Source organism: Lactuca saligna, chromosome 5, assembly GCF_052625555.1.
Source record: "Lactuca saligna cultivar CGN05327 chromosome 5, ASM5262555v1, whole genome shotgun sequence".
NCBI classification, from domain to species: Eukaryota; Viridiplantae; Streptophyta; class Magnoliopsida; order Asterales; family Asteraceae; genus Lactuca; species Lactuca saligna.
The window spans coordinates 285,885,013-285,911,567 of record NC_136421.1 but is presented as its reverse complement, the minus strand read 5'-3'; the positions used below and the strand labels follow the sequence as shown (position 1 = coordinate 285,911,567).

Here is a 26,555-nt window from a genome sequence, read left to right as displayed (position 1 = left end):
AAAGACTTGTAACACTTGTGTGGCTAAAATGTATTGTTGGTCATCATACCATGAATTACCAACATACCATTCATGACTGATGTTGATAGAGATGATACCATTTTCATTAACTAATCGTCCTCTCCCCATTGTGTTAAACCATTTACCACGAAATAGAACAAGTGAATAATCACTTAAATAGTTCAATTGTATGATATCCTCCAGTTGACCATAAAATGGTGTACCATCTTCTCCAAATGAAACAATACCACTATTCTGAGTAGTACGTCGGAGATCACGACAATGTACCACAAATCTAATATCGTTGATTATGTAACCAATGTAAGAATATGCATTCAACGGACCATGTGCCAAATCTTTTACTTCGTTGGTACAGTCTGGGGACAATTTTTATTGTAGACGATAAACCTGAAGAAAAATATAAGATTGACACTTTTAAAGATAATATATTTTAGATTTATATGTAATATATGTATATAATGTTTTTACCTTATGACTGAACCATGAGGGAAATTTCTTTTTTACATCTTTTTTAGGATATTTAGATTCAAATTCGTTGTAGTTAGGAGAAATGGTTCATGTTAGTTTCCCAAAATACCTAAATATAAAGTATAAATAGAAAATTACTTACAATATGTAGCCTTTAAGTTCATCGCAGATGTTAAGTACAAACCATTGTAATGATTGCTCGCTTTTTCAGAAAGAGCAATTATTTGCATCTTGGAAATTGGTCGACACTGTGATGAAAACACAGAAAATTGCATCTTTGGAAGGCCGCCATCTTTATTTCTATCGGGACAATTGAACTTCGTTTGTATACCATCAAGATACATGGAACATAATGTCAATGCTTCATCTGCAACATAACCTTCCGGTATTGAACCTTCAGATTTGGCTTTATTTCTGACATAATATTTCATCTTTTTCGTGTATATTTCAAAATGATACATCCATCGCATACATACAGGCCCTCCAAGAATAGCTTCTTCTGGTAAATGTAGAACTAGATAAACCGTTATGTCGAAAAATGTTGGTGGATATATCAACTTGAGATTGCATAATATCTTTATCAATTCACAGTGTGCTTTATACATGTCTTTCACATCTAATGATCGTGCATGGATTTTTAAAGAATGTGTAAAGGTCAATGATTGTTTTTGACACATTAGCAGGCATACAACCTCGGACCCCTATTGGTAGCAATCGTTGCATGAGGATGTGATAATCATGAGACTTTAACCCAGTTATATTTGAATCATTAGAATGTACCTTATTCATAAATTTCGATCCAAAACCATTGGGTAGTCTTACACCTTTAATGAACTGACAAAAACGTTCTCAATCAACTGGTTTGAAAGAGTAATCTAGATGTGGTGGATAATTCTTGTTGTTTTTCTTTTGCAGCCATATATTCTCCCGAATGCCCCATTTTTCCAAATCTTATCTTGCTTTGTGCGTATCTTTTGATTTTTCATTCTTTAACGAAGTACCTAACAAGATCTCACCAACATTTTTCACCACGTGCATAACATCTATATTGTGTTTTAGATCGAGCGAACACCAATAATCAAGCTCGAAGAAGATACTCTTTTTGGTCTAGTTTAACTCTGACTCGGTTCGCCTTCTTTCACTAGTAGAAAAAAATCCTTTTACGACGTGCAATGCATGTTGTAAAACAATCAGACGACACGCAAATGCGTGTCAAAGAAGGCCCTGTCATAACGAGAGACGACATGCTTTTGCGCGTCGTCTATTTACGACAGGCATTTACGACGCGCATTTATGACATGCATTTACGACGCGCAGTTACGGCACACAATGTGTACCAAGCAAGGCCCTGTCATAAAGGAAGACAACACGCATTTGCATGTCATAACCTTACGACGCGCGTTTAGGACACGCATTGCGTATCATTAAAGCCCTTGTCATAAATGAAGATGACACATATTTGTGTGTCATAATTTTAAATGTTTTAGATATGTGTATATATATATATATATTTGATAGAATTACTAATTTTCAAATTAAACAATAGACTAAAATTATCATAACATAAAATAAAATACCATACATGAACGATAATTCATTTCAAAAAAATATCACATGTCAAACAAGTTACTTAACATTACATGTCAAACAACACTACATGTCAACATTAATAACACTTAAAACATGCTTTTTCCTGCATTTGGAGCACCCACTATTCCTATATCAGCAACCAACTTTATGTACAATTCCAACCACCTGTAAAAGAATAACATTAGAAGATCAACATTTGCTTGATTTGATGATCTAACATTAGTTACCCTGGGACCAGTTCCTATTAAAAAGATACATATGAGAATATATATATATATATATATATATATATATATATATATATATATATATATATATATAGCTTATGTGAAGTCAAATTGAGTTAACTTATCAGCATGAATATGTATGTTAATGTGCCTTGGGATACTTCCAATTCCAATAGGACTATATGCCCTAGGATTTGCATTTGCATGACAATCAAAAAGAGAATTGGTTTGTAGAGGAAAGGGTTGCAAGGAGATTGTGGAATTTGAATGTATTGTACAAAATCCTCACATTGTCCTCATGGCCACGACTGTTTATAATAAAAGAATGCATAAGGTAAAACCACATAGTCACATACAATAATAGAATAAAGCAACTTTACAGAAAGAGTGAAGAACCTTAAATTTGATCCCTGACAAATGCTAGTGCTGATGTGGCCATGGAAAGCAGAGACAAGTTGAAGACGCTTTCCGAATTCACCAATGCTAGAAGTTCGAATAAAATCGTCCAACGTGTATTAAAAAGTAGATATGTTAAAACTTTTCAATAAATTACAATCATTTTCTTTACAGTGGTGGATTGACTATAATCATCAGTATCAGTAGACTGACTATGCCTAAGAACCGAGTATAGTGGAAACCCAAACTGCAATGGAATTCAAAAAGAGTGTCAATTTGGTCTTTTTACTTATATCTTTATAAATAATAATTGTTTCCAATAAATTAAGATATTTTACCTGGCCAACATTACTATCAAATGCAGCTTTGAAATGGTTTCTTGAAGATTCCGGACCCTGTTAAGTAAGAACTGCAAGGCCGACAAAGCCTACAAAAGAACAAAAACATTGTACATGTGGAAAAGTCAACTGAACAAAATTTGTAGGTTGATTAGTAGAAGCCAAAAGTCTAGCCCACATCCTATTTATCAACTTAACAACATAATTAATGTAAATATGAGAGAGTAAGAGTGCTTAATTACCAATATAGGAATATATGCATGTCTGCTATTGACAGGTCCAACTGTAAAACCAGAAAACCTTGCCATGGCCCCATGAACCGCACTTTGAGCAAGAAGTGTACAGTAGATGTTATCATATGCATTGCTTGGAATAGCATGTATCATGTATGTTGGATCTGCAAGGGTACAATCTTCATTTCATCTCATTCACCCACTTTACCCATTCATTCAATCATTTATATATTCAAGTGTACCTATATATTTCATGTGTATGGCCATTTTCTTGACAGTTGCAAAATGGTTTTTAATTTTATGGGTCAACCATTGACCAATATCAATAAGCAGTTTATTTCCAGATGCATCTCTCTCTTCAAATGCATTCACACTATCAGAAACATATTCTTGGCCTGTGCCTTCCGCCAACACAATCACCACATGCCCGTTCTCTTTAAGTCTCTGCTGAATGAACTCAAAAAGACCACCTTGCCCTTCTAGATAGAATGGAGACTCTGGAATCAAGCAACAATCCTGTTTTACAATTACAATAACACCTATTAATTATTATTAACATATCTATCTTATTCTTGCATTACAGATTAATAAAACTAATAATATTACAAATTTGTTATTTAGTTACCACATCTCGACTTGCCAACGTGGCAAAATGGCAATGAATCCTGAAAAAGGTCAAACAAGTTTGGAAGAATAAATAAGAGAGAAAAGAATTAACTTTTTAACAATTTATTATTTCATGAGGACATTGAAGATAGACCTATAAGTTTGACTACTCCAACTCCATTTTCAACACTTTCCACTTCCACATGTGCAACATTTATTGCACCTTGAGCTTCCTCTACAACAGTATCAAACCCAAAATATTTGTCGATTACCTGAAAACAATTAAGTATTATTATTATTATTATTATTATTATTATTATTATTATTATTATTAATGAAAAAAGCGTATGACCTTTGGAAGAAGGGTGTTCATAGGTATATACAAGATCATATCAATCACATCCACAATTTTCTGAAGAGCAGGATGATCATCCCATCCGCTTAGAAGGTGACGAATCTGATTTTGAAGATTCATAACTGGATCCACCATCTTGGCCAACATGGAAGCATTTGAATCCTATATCACCAAGAGAAGTTAACAACTAAAAAGTAAAAGATATAATCTAACAGACAAAAAAATGAAATAGAACACAAGACCTTCTAAAAATTATAAGAATTGTTTGGTAGATGAGATGACATTGATTTCTGATCATGCTCCAAGGAAAGGTGTAGTACATGTTCTGGAATAAGATTTGAGTCCAAATTCGAACATAATAAGCCCTCCATATCTGGAAATAGTAATAATAATATGAGATTTGTAATTGTGTATCTTAAAAAGGAAACCCTATAATCCGAAATAGCAGAGAAAATGACATGAGACTCACGATAGTGAAAGGAGATTTAGAATCAGAACTCAAAATCTGTGATTCCAAAGTCATGATAGGCTCTGTTTTATTTCCAATTCCATTTCCATCCATATTGTCTGTGACAGCAGGAACTTACTAGAGGGAAGCTTATAATGCTTATGGAAGTCTTAACAAAACCTTTCGCCTCTTCACCATCATTTATGTTTTTCTCTTCTGCTTAAATCGACATCTCTTTCTGTTGGATATAGTGTCTAAGTCCATAACTTTATTTGCTATGAACTTGACCCGACCCGGCATGGTCCATTTGGGTTGCATGGCATTGCAATACTTGGATAGACCAAATGAGAGAATAAGGCACTTATGATTATTAATATATTATAAGTTCTAATATATTAATAATAGTATTATTTAATTAGTATTTGATCAAGTATTAATCTAGAATTAATTTGGTGATCAAAGTGAGACTAATTAAATATGTAGGGTTGATTATGACAATCATCAATTCTTTTATGGTGGATTAATGATCCATGGTTTATGGGTTTGGTTAGAACCATATGAAGCTCCATGGATAGTCCATGGGAGTTACAAACCCATGGGTCATGAGAAATGAAGAGTCATGACAATTAGGGTTTACATTTGTAACTCCTAATTATGACACACTATAAAAGAAACCCTATAGCATGCAAAATTGGCACTAGAGTATTCTTGTGAGGGCATAGCCGATTTTGAAGTGTAGAAGTATTCTCTCTAGTTATTCCAAGGTTGTAGTGTTGTGTGAAGCATTTGAGGCACAACATTTGGGGTGCTAGGCTCACAAAGTCTTAAAGGAATCCAAGCAACAACAAGGTATGTATTTCTACTAGTTTTTATGTTTTATGTAATCCCCATGCCATGCTAGTTAGGAAATAACTTTGAAAAAGAAATTTGCATGTATATAGAGAAAACATAGATTCAAGGTTATTAGGGTTGCATGTACACTTAGGAAGTTTTAGAATGCTCAAAACCCAACAGTGGTATCAGAGCCTAGGATTGTTTTCTGTATACTTGATGCAAATTGCTTGAAAAAGTCAAAAATCTACTCTCTGACGACTGGACTCGCCGAGTTCATGGGGAGGACTCGCCGAGTCCATGAACAAATTCATCCTACTCGTCGAGTAGGATAATGCACTCGACGAGTAGGCGCGTGCTGGGCAGTCTTTTTGTGTTTTGTTGCTGGAAATGGATTAAAATCATTATCCCAATATGTTTTGGACTTGTAAAATCTGTTTTTCAAAATGATAATGATTATGTTAACCCAATTTACATGACTTTTATTAATTTTCAAGTATTGTATATGTTTATATGATTTCTTGAAAATTGCTTGGCATGAATTTGTGTTCTTATGAGTTTTTAGAAGATCATAGGAATTATGTGTAACCTCCATGTGTGGTTAATTCATGATCTTAATGGCAATAATGGTGTCCATAACTTGTCCTCAAGTTATGGATAACCAAAGGTCACTTCTTTAATTTGTGTTTAAAGAAGTAAAGAGGTTTCATAAAATGAAGAGTCTTCATTTTTATGAACCATTAAAACTCATAAGTTACAAATTGAAGAGACTTGGAATAGTTTCAATTCTTGCCCTCAAGTTTTGGAATTTGTAAAGTCTTACACTTTAATTCCAATTTTTTTTAAAGTTAAAAAAAAAAAATCAAACTTTATGGACTTCATTAAATTAATTAAAGTGTTTAATTAAAAGAGTTAATAATTCCATAAAGACATGGTTTAAGTTTAATTAAATTAAGAGTATAATTTAATTAATAGATTAAACCACCAAGTATTTTAAGTGTTTAAAATGCACCCTTATACTATTATTATAATTTTAATTATATAGATATGTATAAGAATATGTCATTCTTACCGTTAGTAGGCATCATTCACGAAACCGGTCTATAAGGGGGGTATAAGGTTGTTGCCTATAAAATGGTGACTTAGTGGGTGGATACGACTTTAAATACTCATTAAAAGTATAATGAATTATAAAGTAACTATACATTATAAATTCCCAATTTTAGTTACTTTAGGAAAATGTGAAATTGGTGCTAGCCCATTAAATTACACTTTGTACCTTACCAAGTCGTTAGTGGAGCGTGTGTGGTTAATCAGCACACTAACATGGACTAGTAAGAGTGGCAAAGGGTAACTTGACTTTATTATAGATCGGTGGAGCGTGTGTGGTTAACCGACACATTGATTAGGTAATATTGTTGAGGGTACCAAATCAATTTGTATGGTTATTCACACCTTGTTTGTGATCCTCGACATCCCAGTCACAAACTTGAGAGGGCACAATCGAGATTCAAACATGCCATTGAAAGTTCAATGTATCTCAAAAGATCTAGGAGTTTCAAATCCAATTAAAACTTAATTATATTTCGTTTTTCATGGTGGAAATTGGTAAATCGTCATTTACCTACCTTTAACTATTTTATAATTTGGATTACGACATCCCTCTTCCAGTAATAAATAGGTTATTGGGTCCTAGCCTTAATATTTCATAGTGGGTGTTATATTAAGGACTTTAAATCAACTAACTTGAATTTCTCCCATTATAGATGTCTAGTTTAGACAGCTATGGTCTTCCCAAATCTTAGGAAGAAGCTTCCTAATGAAGATGATATCCCGAATGGCAATCAAGGTGAAAGATCAATCCCTTTGTTGTGCATTAGTGGGACTGGAAATCATATTTCACTTCATCCACCTCCTCCAATAAATCTCCATATCCCACAAGTTTCAAGACATGATAAGTTCTAAGTCACTCAATCCCTATTGGCAAACAAAGTCTATATGTGCTTAAGTCTTGGAGATTAAGTCACATATTGACAAGCTGGGAGAGTCGGGTGTCGAAGTCTCAAGGTAGCTGGCTGTTGACTTGGTCACTCCCTGATGACAGATCACGACATGACCCCTAATGATCTTACCTATTTGCTTGATGATGCTGAATCAGCAATGATTTGGAGCATTGGTAAAGCAAAATTTGATTGGAAGATCAATTTCCTAAACTTCCATGGACATTTACAATGGTAACATTAGAAGTCCAGAAAAACTTTCTCTTCCCAATTGAAAGGGATTGGCCATAGTCAACTCGGTTGACCAAATGGTAAAGAGAAAGGCTAAGTCTGTGATAGTCCCGTGTACCGTTTCCAAAGAGTCCATATGTTTCTAAAGGAAGGGCATTGGTTGCGAAGCTGCCAAATTTACCTAAAAGTCCATAAGGATAGTAAAGTCAAATGTTTGACTCTACTTCAGGTAAAGTCCATTGTCTAACTCTATTAAGTTTCTATTCTGAGATTCTTATTGCATGTTGTGACTGGGTCACATATTGATGTTTAAGAATCAAAGAAGAGTGAAGAAACTTAAAGGAAGTATATGCTGATTCTGATCGTGAAGATGGATTTCGATTGCATGGTTCAGTGATCAGAATTTTGAGTTGTTACTTAAGAGTTAGATATATTGCTTAGGAAAGGATAACAACCAGTTTTCCATATGGATTGTAAGGATAAGTTTTCCGCAAAGTTTTAAAATAAAAGAAAATGGTTTTGATTTTATTTATTTTAAGTATCCTTACAATGGCATTTGTGAAAAAGGTTGTTGCTTATATGTTTCCATTGATAAGCAATATGGGTAAATGGATTTGATTCTTTCATTAGTGGTAGTATCACAATTTACCAAATAAGGAAAGATTCTCATCACCCAAGTTTCAGTTAGATAGAAACTTGGAATCATGCAAGTTGTATTGTGTGATGAATGAGAATTTTCATCTTTGGTAAATTAAGACTAATTCCTTGTTCACATTCACATGTGAGTCAAGCAAAGGACTAAGAGATTGGGTACACTTGGTTGTGTGTTGGTCAGGTCCACCACAAAGGTTGATAAGATTATTCATTATGATTTACTAAAGTTTAGTAAATATGGTTATGCTTACGAGTTTAAGTGTAATTCTGAAACATTGGAAAAGTTTCAATGTATTGCAGAACGAATAAGAAGAATCAAATAAGGCAGAAAGATAAAAGTTTCTCCAATTTGAAGAGATGGGAGAGTACTTGTGTATTTTGTTTTATGATTATCTTAGTGATTATGAAACCAGATCACAATTGATCCTCTAAGGACACCTTAGTTCATTTGTTTGGCTAAGGAGAGGAATCATGAGTTGTTGAAATGGTTAAATCAAAAGATAAATCATACATCAAATCTTAGAGTCATACTCCAAGATTGAGCCATTGAGTGACATAATATTTAGAAAGTTTATAACACTTATCAAATGTAGAGTAAGATGTGTCATACTCTTGTACATTTGAGGCTGGTTAGTTGTGATGTTTTGGATAAAACAAAGACCAACTAAGTCCAATCATGGGAAGTGTTTAACTTGATAAGAATCCGCACTAGCTCTTGAATATTTGTATTGTCAAGGAATGGTTCTTGACAAAGATAAGTCTTATATGTCAAGAGGACAGTGGGAGTCTAAAAGATTCTGAAATAGTTTCAAGAACTAATCAAGAGTTTTGTTAATCACTAGCCCACGACTTGAGGTTTGTAACCTATCGTGTTGACATATTCTGTACTCATCCCAGTTAAGGTTGGATTTTGCATTGGAGTTCTAAGAGTTCTCGACTGTTTGCATAACAACCTGGAAGCAATGGTAGGCCCTTGTGCTGCCAGGTGGCAAGAAATTAAGATTGCACAAGTTCAGTCCATATGAATTTGGAAGTGTCACTAACCTAGTCCTGTGATTATGGTTTTGACAAAATTCACATGGAAAAGAACACATACACCATAAAATCTAAGTGTCATAAGGTTTCTCTTCGATTCATGAAAATGATGGTAAGGAAATACTTCCACTAAGAAGATTTTAAGTAGATAGCGGTTGTGATATTTGCATTCTCATATAGTTAGTGGAGCGTGTGTGGTTAACCAGCACACTAACTAGTGAGAGTTGAAAAAGGTCTAGACAAACATGTGAGCTATCTAAGGAAAGGTCTATGTTTTTGATAAAGTCTTATCAAAGCAATTTAGTATCAGAAATATGAACTTTGGTAAGAAAGTCAATAAAGTATTGATTTCTAGAAGTCCAGTTGATTTCTGAGTACATGTCAAAGCTAGTGGGAGCATAAAGTGTTATGCTGGTAATCATTATGCTAGTGGGAGCATGACGATTATGTTAAGTGTTGCAAGTTAGCAATATTAATTATAGAAAACAAAAGTTTCAATTTGCTTTGAAAACTTGTTTTGCTATAATTAAGGGAGAGGATTTTATACTTCACTCCAATTCTACAAGCTTAGATTGATATTTTAATCTACTTTAGTCAAGAATATATATGACTGTTATGCTGGAATGGTTCAACATAAGGAAATTCTATATATGTTGCGTTCTCAAAATTCGATTATGATTACGGCATCCCTCTTCATAGTTTGAATTATGAAAACATGGAAAATAAAAAAATTTATAGCATAAATCATGTCCCATATGATTTGGGTATAGATTTGATTACATGTGCTATAATATTCATCCATTCTAAATTTTCCAAATGCCTTGGGCATTTAGATGGAAAAAGGAATAGAACTGGAAATGACTAAAATGATTAGACAAAATTGTCGAGGACAATCTGAGGTTTACCGAAAATTGGTTGCTCATGGACAATTAGAAGTATAGAGTAAGGACCATATTGACGTATTTTGAAAAGCGGTAACTCTTGTTCAGAAGTGATGGTCAAAATGGTAATATGGAATTGTCTCCATAGGTGGAAGTTATTCTTTGAATCTGCGTAAGATTAAAGAACTTAATGCTAAGAAGGATGTTCAAATGAATGTACTTTGAATTTGAGACTTCATTTCCATGAAATTGTTTTCCATTGTAATACTTTGTAATGTATGTTGCTAAGTCTTTGTGACTTCTGTGCATAGCCATTACAAGGGGATCATTGCATATAAGTTTAGAATCTAACAGATTAAAGTAAATGGCAAGAGTTTGGTATTCTTGCATTTACAACAAGGATTGGAATTGTGAAATGAGCATCATTGGAATATTGTCAATTGATCTCTTTCAAAAAGAGAGGACCATATGTAAACATAGTATGCATACTTGGAGTATGGCATAACTGTTGTTTGGAAAAACATAGTGTACGTGCTTGGAAAATGGGACAACTAATGTTTTAATTCAAACATAAAGTTGATTAATCGAAACATAAATAATGAGTAATCAATATGGTGCTTAGATAAAAGTTGTTTTATTTACACCCAAGTGTTGGGGCCATATAGGATTAAGTATTATTCTTGTGTTTCACTTTGCATGTTTTGACTTCCAGAATAATTATGTTATGGTATATATCATATTATTCAAACCATCCACAGTCAGTCATATGTTGGAAGTAGATATGAATCAAGACTGTCATGAATTTGGCTTGTATGATTTGTCTAAAGTGCTTTAGACAATGCAATGGTTGCTACAACATTCATGAGTACTCATAAGGGCTGAGTATTGGATTCAACCCACGCTCACTTGCATCACTTCATGGAATTTATCTCGAGTGATCGTGAGATGGTAATATCATACAAATTTTCAAACCTAGAGATATGAGTTGTTGACTATGAGTTGGTTATTCATTGATTGTACGAAAAGGCATTGGTAACTCGATGTTATAAGACGTGCCTTTGTAAATAATTCAACAAGTAGTTAGTACAAGCATATCAGTCGAAGTTTATCTGTTCCTTCTAGAAATAGAAGCGATATCTGGGCCCCTTGATGATTTGGTTTTGACCTATGTACCGGGCCCGGTCAGAACCTAATTGATGTGTTCAATTTAGTTATATGTCGAAACAAATCACAGATCGAGAAACAAATGTTGGACAATAAGTAAGACCATGTTCCATGTGTTTGTCCGGCTGATATCATGAGAACAGAGGATTATATGATCACTTATCTTAAATGGCGTATCATCATCATCTCAGTTCCGAGAGACTTTGAAAGAGCTACGATTGCTAGTCGGATTTTGAAGTCATATTTGCAAATATAGTTATTAGACTTATCCAAGTGGGAGACTGTTGGATATAGTGTCTAAGTCCATAACTTTATTTGGTATGAACTTGACCCGACCCGGCATGGTCCATTTGGGTTGCATGGCATTGCAATACTTGGATAGAACAAATGAGAGAATAAGGCACTTATTATTATTAATATATTATAAGTTCTAATATATTAATAATAATATTATTTAATTAGTATTTGATCAAGTATTAATCTAGAATTAATTTGGTGATCAAAGTGAGACTAATTAAATATGTAGGGTTGATTATGACAATCATCAATTCTTTTATGGTGGATTAATGATCCATGGTTTATGGGTTTGGTTATAACCATATGGAGCTCCATGGATAGTCCATGGGAGTTACAAACCCATGGGTCATGAGAAATGAAGAGTCATGACAATTAGGGTTTACATTTGTAACTCCTAATTATGACACACTATAAAAGAAACCCTATAGCATGCAAAATTGGCACTAGAGTATTCTTGTGAGGACATAGCCGATTTTGAAGTGTAGAAGTATTCTCTCTAGTTATTCCAAGGTTGTAGTGTTGTGTGAAGCATTTGAGGCACAACATTTGGGGTGCTAGGCTCACAAAGTCTTGAAGGAATCCAAGCAACAACAAGGTATGTATTTCTACTAGTTTTTATGTTTTATGTAATCCCCATGCCATGCTAGTTAGGAAATAACCTTGAAAAAGAAATTTGCATGTATATAGAGAAAACATAGATTCAAGGTTATTAGGGTTGCATGTACACTTAGGAAGTGTTAGAATGCTTAAAACCCAACACTTTCATCATCATCACACCACGAGCAACCCTAAAAAACAAAAAAAATACAAAATTAGCAGACTAAGAAAAAATAACCTCAACAAATGTTGTACCTAGGATTAAAAAACACAAACCCAATGTTTCGTTCTTTAATCTTGTGGTATGTTGTACTGGTGGTATAATGGGGCTTTATTGGTGGCGGTTGTGAACCAGAGAGAAGATGAAGGGTGGTGGGTGCATTGGTGGTTGTCGAGCAGTAGGGGTAGAGAGAGAGAGAGAGAAAGATATATATATATATATATATATATATATATATATATATATATATATATATATAGAGAGAGAGAGAGAGAGAGAGAGAAATAGACCTGTAGTTGGTCGTGTATTACCTGCATCAAATCGAAATTAAGGGAATGTTGATTTCATAAGATGACTTTGAAATCGTAATATGTATATGGATGTCCACAAATTTGTTGCTAAAACCTAGCACAATTGTTTCAGCTAACTTTGATTTCCTCGCAGTTGGCACCTCAGTGCTGTCAACACTTTCTGGAACTGACACATCTTTAACCTCGAAACCATCAGATTCACGCTTCCTAGGTTAAGAGAAACATCGAATTGAAAGAAATCTACGAGTAAGTCGACGACTGTTGTTGAGAAGTGTCGAGATAAAGATAAAGTAGGGCTTGTAAACCAAAACATACCTCAATCGTAGCTAGGGCTTGTAACGTTGAACAGTCGTTGCAGTCTTTGGTGAGGTGAGGTGAGCCCGAGGTCGCCGATAAAATGCGATGAGACTAGGTCGCTGGTGGAAAGAGATGAGTCGAGGTCGACGGTGGAAAGAGATGAGCTGAGGTCGCCGACAGCAGGTGAGGTAATGTAACGAATGTTATAGAGAGCACTCCTTGAAAAAGCCCTAAATAATGGTCCCTGTAATTTTATGATAAGAGAAATAGTCCAGACACACGCGTTCATTTTAAAAATTATAAAGCGAAATGTTTAAAAATTATAAAGCGACAAACTGCTACCGGCAGGGTAATCATTGATAGTTTACAATAGTGTTGCATGCATCTCGCATTTGAACTCCATCCCTTGATAACATTTTCAACTCGTCCACCAAAGGCCTCAAGAAAATATCAATGTCCTTCGTAGGTACTTTAGGTCTAGGAATTAGAAAAGTCAACATGAAAGAAGATTCTTTCATACATAACCATGGTGGTGTATTGTATGTTGTCAATACTACCAGCTACATAGTATAATGTTGATTCATGTTGCTAAATGAATTAAAGCCATCGACAGCCAAACCCAAGCGAATGTTCCTAGTTTCTTTGGCAAACTTGGGATATCACTTATCAAATTCCTGCCATGCTTTCCCATCAACCGGATGATACATCTTACCATCATTTGAACACCCAATATTATGCCAAATCATATATTTTGCCGTGAATCTTGAACTATACCTTCGACGAAGCCTGGCAGTCAAAGGAAAATAATGTAACACTTTTCCTGGAATTTTCTTCCCCTTTGTGTTTTTGTGAACCCACCTACTCTCCTTACAAACAAGATCATTTTGCATTGAATCATTCTCTTTCCAATACAGAGAACAAACATTAACGCAAGCATGGATAGATTGATATCCCAACCAAATCTTTCTCAACTTCTTTTTAGCGTCATAGTGTTATGTTGGAATCTTATTTTCTTTCGGGAATGCAACTCTTAAAATCTCTAAAGGTTGGTCAAATGAATTGTCTGTCCACCTGTTGATGACTTTAATGTGCATCAGTTTTTCTAGGAATTTTAAGGAAGACATCCAACTACAACCAGGGTATAACTTGGTATCGGCTTCTTCAAACAATGCATCAAACTCTAGGTCTTAACCAGTTGCTTATTGGATTATATTTTGCTATATGTGGATATTCCTATTCCATAATACCATCCATTACATCAAACATCTCTTCATGTGGATTTTCCTCTGCCACAACTCTAGTAGTAGGAATCAATCCTGGAGGGAAAACATCATAGTGAAAGGTTGAAGAAGTAGACGAGGGAAACAGTGGGCAATATACGATCGAATCTTACCTATCGCCTTATAGGTACCGGCGATTTCACCTCAGCTCACGAGAGGAACGGTATTTTCTGTGGGTGCGAGTGACTAATTTGGAAAAGGGTTTTCAATTTGGCGAAACACTATAGGGACGAAAGTCGTCCATATAGTTGCCCATTAAAATGACGCCGCATGGGTTTTTGATATATATATATATATATATATATATATATATATATATATATATATATATATAGACACACACACACACACACACATATATATATATATATATATAAATTTATTTATGTTTAGGACGATATATCATCCTTACATCTTTTTCGGATACATGCGAATTATTTTTTGTTCCCGCTCAAACTACAGAAATGATTTATCATCACTTTAGGTTCAGAAGTCAAAATAAATTTGTCAACTCTATAGTGACGACTTGTCGACCCTATCTGATCCTCTACGGCGACGAAATTTGTCGTCCCTATAACTTTTGTCGTTGTAGACTCATATTCTTGTAGTGGCATGATTTATCTAAAGGGTATAAAGGAATTGAAAGTAAAACTATGGAATCAAGCTTTTCACAGTTTTTCAAGTATGTAATCATCAATTCCAATACTTGGAATGGATGGATGTATTACTTCAATTTCAATTAAGATGTATAAGATGAGAATAAGAGTTTTCAAGTGGTTTAGAATGATGTTTGATGTGAACCTTAGTCATTAATATCTTAATGGCTAACTAGGATGCTTGGATGACATTTTTTTAACGACAAAAGATTGATAAAATAAAAACTAGCAAGGAGCTAGAAAGAAACCATTACAACATAATAGAAGCTAAAACGAGATTATGGAGCCAGGGGGTCCAACCTAACTTAGCTTTACTACTTCTATTATAAATCCAGAAAAACGATCTATCAATAATATCATAAAAAAGAATGGATTTCCTAGGATTAGCCATCCAAAAACTATGGAATTACGAAAATTCCACAAACACCAGAAAGTCGTTAAAATAACCGCATCCAAAGCCTTGCGTTGACCTTACTTCATTTTCATCAAATCAGCCCTAGAACAAAGAGAAGGAATAGTTAATTCATCAGGCAATTGCAGATTCCACCGAATAGAGATTCATCTCCAAATATCATTTAGCTCCATACTGTAATGCTACGTTTCGAATCGTTCCTATTTCCGGGTGGTGATCAAGGAGTGGGTATTGCCTGAGTTAGAAACCTTGAAGAGTTGAGTTTGGACTCATTTGGAGGTGAATGATGTGGTTTGGATGATCCATTTATTCGGTTTGTGTTTGGAGCCCAAAGGTATCGGCAAAGGCGTTGGTTCGGGCCATTTATGGATTTTGGATTTAAGTTCGGTTATCTTTCAGGTTAAATAAGGTTGATAGATGCGTAGGTCTTCTCGTTAGCTTTCCGTGGATATAAAGAACATCAAAATCGGAGTCATAACGAAGAAGTTATGGCTATTTGAAGTTAGAAGGGTTTGGGCCAAACCGGTACGCATGGCGTACCAAGTAAGAATGCATGGCGTTCAAAAGAAAAATGGACACGGGTGCATATGGGAACACCATGTGTTCCCAAAGGGAACGCGCTGCATTCGTCTAGGCAGACTAAACCCTAATTTTTGGGTCTTGGACCCTATTTAAACACCTTAACTCACACCGAATCCTTATTCCCCTCAGCCTCCATCGTATCTAACCCTAAGAACGAAACCCTAAACCTCTTGCATGAATTTTAAGCTTACCTTGAGTATTTTTGGTGTTGTTGGGTGATTTGAAGAAGAAGGTGTTTAGAGAAGAAGCAAGTGATTGAAGAGAGCTTCTAGATCTAGAGGTTTTGCATCATTTCCAGCCTATTGAAGGTATAAAGTTCTCATCTTGGTGCTTCTACATCATAGATCTAGTTTCTCATGGATATTGTCCCTTCTTGGTTTCAAGAATGGATTTTTATGTTCCAAATTCTTTTCTAGACTTAGGGTTCCCACCCATGAGTCTATTTGAGTCCCTTAGGCAGGAAAGTTGCCATCTTTAAGGTCCTAATGGGTCCACGCAAGAGTTGTGACCATCTTTATGGAAGTTGATTGCTATTTCTCGAGATTGGGACTTTTGGGTGCATGCAAAGTCGACAAGTCTGTGACTTTATGATTTAGGAGGTCTTAAACAACTTGGATCTATGTTTGGATAGCATGGCTTAAGCATTAAGAGCTTAATTTGCCCATTTTTGAATCAGGGCACGAACGCACTGCGTAGGGCTTGCGAACGTGCAACGTTCCCATTAAAACCCGCGACCAGGATTGCGAAGGAACACCCAACGTTCCACAAGGGAACACCCTGCGTTTATAAGTTAGTGGGCCTTTTGGGTCATTTCCATGGACTAGTTAATTATGGGCCTTAATGGACTATTTTATTGGATTGTTATTGGGCTATATTATATTTTGGGCTAGAGGGAAGGCCCATTTGAGAAGTTGGGCCCAATTTAGAAAATTAGGCCATAAGTGGGCCGTTAGTGGGCTTGGAAAGACTATATGGAATTGGGCCTTCATGTGATGGATTTGGGCCTAGGTCATGGACCAAATTAGATCAGGGGTAAGATTGTTATTTTACCCTAAGGAAACTTAATGGTTTTGAACTAAGTGTTATGTTGCTATTGATAGCTCGGGGAGTCGTGAGATCGGCAATTCGAGGATCTGCCAGCTAGCAGCGAGGGGTTATACGCAATATTCTTCAGTCATCTTTGTGAGGTTAGTATTCCTTCCAGTAGGAACGGGTCTACGGCCACAATGCTAACCCGTTTAGTCAGTAGTAGTTCCGGACTTCGGTCCGATGTAGTAGTTCACTGTGCTTGATGTCTTTGTGATTCAAGCATGTGTTTGTGTTATGTGTTTCAGACTTCGGTCCGATGCAGTATACAGTATATGTGTTTATGCTAGTAGTTATGATTATGATATACTATGTTCAGTCAGTTTCCAGAATTCGGTCCGATGCAGAGGGCAAGGCCCTAGTTAGCTTCCGGACTTCGGTCCGATGCAGTTTCCGGACTTCGGTCCGATGCAGAGGGCAAGGCCCTGGTTAGTTTCTGGAATTCGGTCCGATGCAGTTTCCGAACTTCGGTTCGATGTAGTTTCCGGACTTCAGTCCGATGCAGACGGCAAGGCCCTGGTTAGTTTGCGGATTTCGGTTCGATGTAGTTTCCGAACTTCTGTCCGATGCAGTGGGCAAGGCCCAGTAGTTGCTTTATATGTTAATGTATGGTATGTGGTAGTTTGGGGGAGCTCACTAAGCTTCGTGCTTATAATTTCATTTTTGGTTTTAGGTACTCAGTTTCAAAAGAGGAGCTCGGGAAGATTGCAGTGCACCCACCATCTGTTCAGCCTGGGATGTTTATACTCTGATATTTTGACAACTGTTACGATATTTTGAGATACATTGTTTATGATTTTTATATATGATGTTCGATGACTAAGGTTTTATTATTAAATTAAAACAAAATTTTTAGACTGTATTTTTGGGTTGTTTCAAGTTGGTATAAGAGCCTTGGTTTAAGGGATTCGGACACACTTTCGGGTGTGTCTGAACTCAAACTAAGGAAATGGTGTTCGATTTTTAAAAGAAAAACACTTTTGAAAGAAATTTTTGAAAAATAAACTTAAAAAGAAAAGAGTTTTTGAAAAAGAGAAAAGGGTGTTGTGCATGCGATCAGTCGAGCTCAAGTAAGTACTCCCAAATTACCAATACAAGTTTATGTTATGATTATCAGTTTCATTAGAACATCATGCTAGAATAGGACTAACGATCTTGGAAGGATGCCTTATGTGCCTGCTATATGTGTTTCACTTTTAGAGAACTGCATGCGAGTATCGAGTAAACAGTAGTAGGATAGCCTGTTTAGGTTTTGCCTGATACTATGAGCTTAGAATCATATGCTAGTATAGATTCTTGTTTGAATAGAATTGCTTGGGTTAGATTTCCCCTTTGTCTGAATGCTACTTCCTTTGTGCATAATGAGACTCTAAGTGATGGGAGTTAGCCATTAGGTGAATACTTCAAGTCACATGTGATCATGGTTGAATAATCTCAGAGTGCTGGATTTGGCCCTATTGCGTAGTTCTCGTATGAGTCTAACCGTTGTAGGGACGAGCCCTTTACTCGAAGGATTATTCGAGCCTAATCACATGTGATGGTATTCAGGTAATGGCTAATTGGCATTACAAAGATACCTTCAATAGTTGAGGATTGGGTGCAGGTTAGAGGTTACCCTAGGGCAAGCCTAGGATGAGAGTAGTGCTAGGAGCAATAGTAGTAGTGAAAGAGACTTGGTGGAGTCAAGGCAATTCTCGAGGAAGGTACGGATAGATGTGGAAGGTAGTATGGACATGTACTACTGAAAGCAGACGATCCGTACTCGATTCAAGAGGGGCCAAGACAAAACCAGGGAACTTGTAGTGTGTGTATATGTAATCCATTAGCAATAAAGTGTATTTGGATATTTATTGTGATATGCTTTCAGCATGGTGACATTGCGTGAAAGGCCAGCAGTCGGCAGTTCGAATGCCGGAGAAGGATCAGGTCCAGGCTTGGGTTCAGGGGCCGAGCAGCTCGAGGAGCGTATGAGAGAGTTTGTATCAGCTGAGATCACCAGCAATATCTTAGATCAGACTCCTGTGATCTTTGGCACGATCAAGGAGAGTATACTAGAGATTTTGAATGAGAGACTAAGAGCCTTTCGTACGAAGATGATGACATTGATAGAGGCACGTACCTTGACTTTTCGGGAGTTCAGAGCTTGTGGAGCATCAGATTATCATGGGGCTAGGGATCCCATTGCTAGCAGCAGGTGGTTGGTCGATGTCGCCAACGCCTTCCGCACGAGCTGGCGTCCCGAGGGGGACAAGGTCAGACTTGCCTCCTGTCTCCTAAAGGACAGAACACGAGATTGGTGGGAGGAGGTTTTTCATTCCTTGGGGGATGATGCCACATTAGACACGATGACATGGAGTGATTTCTTAGCTAGGTTCAGGGTTGAGTTTGCACCTATTATTGAGGTGCATCAGTTAGTACAGGAGTTCCAGGACCTTCATCAGACGACTGAGATTCTGGCGGAGATCACTGCCAAGTTCAGGGAGAGGGCTCTTCTTGTTCCGCGGTATATAGCAGACGAGGAGATGAAGAAAGCTCGGTATCACGAAATGTTGAGGTATAACATCAGGCAGTTTGTAAGCAGGTCCAGCTGCAAAACGCTGGAGGATATGATTGATCGGGCTAGAGAGAGGGAGATTGACTTGGAGTAGACGAGGAAGAGGAAGCTGGATGAGGTTCATATAGCCACGGGTTCGGACAAAAGGCCCAGGGGATCAGATTCAAGATCAAGGAATTATCAGAGTCGCAACCGATGCGGGAAGTGTGGCAAGATGCGCGAGGGACCGTGCAGGAGTCGCAGTGGTGGTGACTTTGGTTGTTTCAAGTGCGGCCGGACTGGTAATTTTAGCAAAGATTGTACCACTACCACCACTCAGGGGTCAGATTTGATATGTTTCCATTGCAGCCCACGGGGCCACAAGAAGGCCCAGTATCCGAGTTTGCTTCCGGAAGGACAGATGATAGCACATGTCCCTGCTACTTTGAGGATCATCGACGATCGTAAGGGCCGAGTAGAGGCGCCTGCGGTGGGAAGCAGGGCTTGTCAGTTGTTCACAGTAGAGTCGCGAGCGGTATGCGAAGAGCTACCAGACAATATTATGCATGTTACAGATAGGCTAACTGCTAGGCTCTAGGGTTAGACAACGATTATTCATGCGGATAAGGAGGTAGTTGGGGTAGCTCAGGAAAAAGAGATTGGTTTGGATGGACAGCTCGGTAAAAGGAAGCGAGCACTTATTTCAGGATCATTGGGAAGAAATAAAGAGTCATGACCAGCCGATTTGGGTGTTGGGAGTCGGGAAGACCTTAAGGTGTGTGGTAAGTGCGGAGGGACTCATGGGTTTGATTGTCACAAGTTCAGGTGTTTCAAGTGCGGGGAAAGGGGGCATGTGTATCGTGATTGTAAGAAGGATCACATATGTTTTCATTGTCACCAGTCAGGTCATTTCAAGTCTTGTTTTCCTGTTTTGGTGACGGGGAGAGTTCAGGTTCAGGCGCCCATCGTTCCGCAGGAAGTCAAGATCGAGTCGCACTAGGTCGTATGTATGTCGTTTGAATTCTCCCTTTTTAATGACTTAATTGTTTTGTTCCTACATCAATATTAGTTAGTATATGTATTGGAGTATTATATTACCTGCTTGTGATTGAGTTATATGACATCTGCATACTTCGGATTTTAGAATGATAGTTGAGGACGTCCCCTGTAGAGCAGGTTACTTCGGATGCAGTAACTGTAGCCAGTATGAATGAGACTCTGTAGTGTCTCGCTATTTTTGGGGGAGGTGTTATTTGGGTATAGATTGGTTATTCCTCAGCAGTGGTAAACGTGAGTTCCCAGTGGAGTAACCAGAGGACGATAGGATAATAGCTCGAAGATGTTCCCCCTTAAGCGCAGGTTCTTAAGATGCAGTCACTGAAGCAGGAGCAATCAGGGATTAAAAGGTGCTCGATTAGTTGACAATATTGGTTTAGGTCTTATAAAGGGTTAGTTAAAGCGCCAGCACAGGTAAACGTTGGTTGACAGCAGATCGACCCTTTAGATGATAGGAAGGATGGGGAATCCTTTTCAAGCTGTGAGCTGTAAGAAATTAGCCGAATCAAAGTGGGGGAGAACCCTTCATGTATTCAGGGTCAGTAGCATGCTAAACTTATGAAGGGTTGGTAATCTTGAGTAGGAAGGGAAAGCAGTCAGATAGTGATAGAGTGTTGTAAGTTTGCGTGTGTAGCCATAGCATTCACTAGCAGTCAGATAGTGATAGAGTGTTGTAAGTCTGCAGGTGTATCCGTAGCATTCATTAGCAGCCAGACAGTGATAGAGTGGTGTAACACTGCGGGTGTAGCCATATCATACAAAGGTTGGTAGATAGCATGAGCGCGTTGTTAGGACGCGGGAGGAACAGTAGTAACCACCAGTTCGGGTGCAACAGTGAGGATTGGAAATCCACGGATTGGATTTCGAAATTTTCCAAAATAGTTTAGATATGGTTTAGCCAGCGATACGACAGTTGGAACGTTCCTACAACTATGAGGGCAAGAAAGCAATGGATTGCTTAAGGGTGCTTGATATATAAGGCTACAATTGGTCACGTGGAAATCACGTTTAGCCGTGGTTGCGAGGCACAGTGACAAGATAACTAGTTGCACCCAGGATTTCGACGTATGGAATCGATTAGTTAGATCAGAAGGCTGTTAGAGGCACAGTGACAAGATAACTAGTAGCGGTTAGTTCAGAGAAGGATTTCATTCAGAAGTTGTTTGGGGGTGGCTACGTAGGGAGTCCTTTGGCTCCACGATCAGGCTGGAACCCGATATTTCAGATAATTGGTGATCGAACTGAGACCAGGGAGATCTCATTAGATTTTGGAGAGCAGCCATGTGGTAGCATACTGCTTCAGGCAGTTCAGTGTTTCAGGCAGTTTAGTATTTTTAGGCAGATCAGTGTTTCAGATAGTTTTGGGGTCTCCAGCGGTAATGGTATTTTGGATTTTCATGGAGAGCTTAGGGAGTGACAAGTCACTCATAGCAGCAATTATCTAAGTTTTGGCCAAGTATAAGTGAATCGCTGGTATAAGTGGAATTGTGAATTCTATTGTTCTAGTGGGAACCTGGAGTAGTTAGCATGTAAGGAATGTTAAGGAATGATTTCGACAATGAGATCTAATTTAAATGGCTAGAATAATGGATAGTGTGAAAGTTATGCCCTTCGTAGGGGCAGGGGAGGTGGTTAGTTATAGGGAGTTGCCTTGGGAAGGTGATCAATTGCAAAGGATAATGGTTAGGACCCTCAGGATGCCAAGTATAGCGGTCCTTTCGGGGGTCGGACTGAGCATAAACTGTTAAGCATTGTATAAGGATGGTTGTGAGCTTTCAAGCTAGCTTGGAGTGGCTACTATGACCGAGGAGAAGTACCCAAGAGAAGTATCCGTAGAAAACTTCGCGGACAAAGTCGAGTTTAAGTGGGGGAAAATTGTAACACCCCGTTTTGAATCGTTCCCATTTCAGGGTGGTGATCAAGGAGTGGGTATTGGCTGAGTTAGAACCCTTGAAGATTTTAGTTTGGACTCATTTGGAGGTGAATGATGTGGTTTGTATGACCCAATTATTTGGTTTGTGTTTGGAGCCCAAAGGTATGGGCAAAGGCATTGGTTCGGGCCATTTATGGATTTTGGATTTAAGTTCGGCTGGCTTTCAGGTCAAATAAGGTTGATAGATGCGTAGGTCTTCTCATTAGCTTTTTGTGGATATAAATAACGTCAAAATCGGAGTTATAACAAAAAAGTTATGGCTATTTAAAGTTAGAAGGGTTTGGGCCAAACCGTGTACGCATGGCGTACCAAGTAAGAACGCATGGTGTTCAAAAGGAAAATGGATGCGGGTGCATATGGGAACACCCTGCATTCCCAAAGGGAACGTGTTGCATTCATCTGGGTAGATTAAACCCTAATTTTCGGGTCTTGGACCCTATTTAAACACCTTAACTCACCCCAACCCTTATTCCCGTCAGCCTCCATCCTATCTAACCCTAAGAACGAAACCCTAATCCTCTTGCATGCATTTTAAGGTTACCTTGAGTATTTTTGGTGTTGTTGGGTGATTCAAAGAAGAAGGTGTTTAGAGAAAAAGCAATAGATTGAAGAGAGCTTTTAGATCCAGAGGTTTTACATCATTTCTAGCCTATTGAAGGTATAAAGTTCTCATCTTGGTGCTTCTACATCATAGATCTAGTTTCTCATGGATATTGTCCCTTCTTGGTTTCAAGAATGGATTTTTATGTTTCAAATTCGTTTATGGACTTAGGGTTGCCACCCATGAGGCTATTTGAGTCCCTTAGGCAGGAAAGTTGCCGTCTTAAAGGTCCTAATGGGTCCATGCAAGAGTTGTGACCATCTTTATGGAAGTTGATAGCTATTTATTGAGATTGGGACTTTTGGGTGCATGCAAAGTCGACAAGTCCATGACTTTACGATTTAGGAGGCCTTAAACAGCTTGGATCTATGTTTGGATAGCATGGCTTAAGCATTAAGTGCTTAATGGCTAGTTTTTGAATCAGGGCACGAATGCACTGCGTAGGGCTTAGGAACGCGTTGCATTCCCATTGATACCCACGACCAGGATTTCGAAGGAACGCCCAACGTTCCACAAGGGAAGGCCTATTTGAGAACTTGGGCCCAATTTAGAAAATTGGGCCATAAATGGGCTGTTAGTGGGCTTGGAAAGACTATATGGAATTGGGCCTTCATGTGATGGATTTGGGCCTAGGTCATGGACCAAATTTGATCAGGGGTAAGATTGTCATTTTACCTAAGGAAACTTAATGGTTTTGAACTAAGTGTTATGTTGCTATTGATAGCTCGGGGAGTCGTGAGATCAGCAGTTCGAGGATCTATCAGCTAGCAGCGAGGGGTTATACGCATTATTCTTCAGTCAGCTTGGAGAGGGGAGTCTTCCTTCCATTAGGAACGAGTCTACGGCCACAATGCCGACCCGTTTAGTCAGCAGTAGTTCCGGACTTCGGTCCGATGCAATAGTTCATTGTGCTTGATGTCTTTGTGATTCAAGCATGTATTTGTGTTATGTGTTCCGAACTTTGGTCTGATGCAGTATGCAGTATATGTGTTTATGCTAGTAGTTATGATTATGCTATACTATTTTCAATCAGTTTCCGGACTTCAGTCCGATGCAGAGGGCAATGCCCTGGTTAGATTTCGGACTTCGGTCCGATGCAGTTTCTAGACTTCGAGGACAAGGCCCTGGTTAGTTTCCGGACTTCCGTCCGATGCAGTTTCCGAACTTCGGTTCGATTCAGAGGGCTAGGCCCTGGTTAGTTTCCGGACTTCGGTCCGATGCAGTTTCTGGACTTCTGTCCGATGCAGTGGGCAAGACCCAGTAGTTGCTTTATATGTTATTGTATGGTATGTGGTAGTTTAGGGGAGCTCACTAAGCTTCGTGCTTACAGTTTCAGGTACTCAATTTCAAAAGAGGAGCTTGGGAAGATTGCAGTGCACCCACCATCTGTTCAGCCTGGGATGTTTATACTCTGATATTTTGACAATTGTTACAATATTTTGAGATACACTATTTATGATTTTTATATATGATGTTCGATGAATAAGGTTTTATTATTAAATTAAAATGAAAATTTTAGATTGTATTTTTCAATTGTTTCACATACACCCAACGAAAATATGGTCAATCGACTCCACAGCATCGTGACAAACTGGACAGAGGATCGACTCCACATCAATACCCCTATGCGATAATCTCTCCTATGTAGGAATACCAAGATGATTAATTCTCTATATAAGAATATTAATCTTAATGGGGACCCAATTATTCCATCTTGTCTCCAAACTAGTCACATCAAGCATACTATTGGCGATAAAATATCGAGCCGACGAAATAGAGAAAGTATCAGAAACATCACCGGTCCATCCCAACCTATCACGTCTAGGCTGAAGCTGAAGATCCTTTATAATAAACATAAAATCTTCCTACTGAGTCTGTTCAATTCCTCATCTAGGAAACCGGCGAAAGGTATCAGGACCCCAACCAATGGAAAAATGATCTCTAACAGTCTCCAATTTATAGTTATCCAAAGCATAAATCCTCTAAAAGGTATCTGCAAAAGGTAAATCACTCACCCATCTATCCTTCCAGAAGGACGAATAAGCCCCATACCCCACTCTAATAGGACACATAGACATTATGTCAATATCACAGTCACACAAACTAGAAATCATATGAATAATATTATTCCAAGACCTATTGAAAGAACTGCGAGGCTTTAAAGAAGAACAACCACCATCTGAACCATAAATAGCTTTAACTACTCTCACCTACAATAGATCTGGATGATGAAAGAATCTCCACCTCAATTTAAAAATCATAGCCCTATTAAAAGCAAACAAGCTACCAACTCCCAGGCCTCCAACATGTTTAGAGGCCAAGATTCTATCCTATCTAATCCAATGCAACCGCCTCTCATCCAAATTAGCATCCCAAAAAAATCAGCTCTCATAGACTCCAAGGATCTAAGAACCGTGATCAGAGTAGGGAAGACTGACATCAAATAACTACTTACAGAACCAAGAACTGACTTAATCAAGGTCAGGCGACCACCCACTGAAAGACATTTAGGCTTCCACCCTGCTAATTTGGAACGAAATCTATCTACAATGGAAGACCACCCATTAACACGTGACATATTTTGACCCACCGGAACCCCAAGATGTATAAAAGGAATAGACTCAGAAGCACAACCCATAAAACTAGCCATATTCGAAATATAGGAGGAAGAGACCCCAACTCCAATCAATTTGCTTTTTTGCAAATTAGTTTTTAAGTCGGAAGCCATATAAAAACATCTTAAAATACGGACCAAATGAGTCGCATTATCCAAACCTAGAGAGAAAGCATAACTACACCATCCACATATAGAAGATGAGAAATCTCAATTCCACCAATAGAGATCCCTTTGAAAGCATTATACATCGGAGCCCTCTCTAAAGCCACATGTAAGCCCTCCATAGCTAAAATAAAAAGAAAAGGAGACAGAGGGTCTCCCTGCCTCAAGCCTCTCTGAATCTGGAACTCATTAGTAGGGTAACCATTAACCAAAACTGAAGCTCTTGTAGATCTCAATAAGTCTAAAATCCACCCACACCATTTAGGACCAAAACCCCTAATCTGCATGATCTCAATAAGATAGTCCCATGAAAGTGAATCATATGCCTTTTCAAAATCAACTTTAAAAACCATGAGAGGATTTTTCGAACCATTGCACCAAGAAACCACCTCATTAAGAAGAAAAGGCCCATGTAAAATTTATCTACCCTTAATGAA

At 37.8% G+C, this 26,555-nt stretch overlaps 1 protein-coding gene across 1 annotated transcript; it reads right to left on the bottom strand.

Annotated features, from left to right (window-relative positions):
- Positions 1-2,165: 2,165 nt before the first annotated feature.
- On the bottom strand, positions 2,166-25,989 carry LOC145046823 (ATP-dependent 6-phosphofructokinase 4, chloroplastic-like). The gene is made up of 8 exons (XM_078995091.1): positions 25,795-25,989; positions 4,232-4,396; positions 4,021-4,151; positions 3,899-3,938; positions 3,516-3,789; positions 3,283-3,437; positions 3,041-3,129; positions 2,166-2,244 (listed from the first exon to the last, which is right to left on the bottom strand). Exons 1-8 carry the CDS (start codon positions 25,987-25,989, stop codon positions 2,166-2,168), a joined length of 1,128 nt encoding a protein of 375 aa, XP_078851217.1.
- Positions 25,990-26,555: the final 566 nt, after the last annotated feature.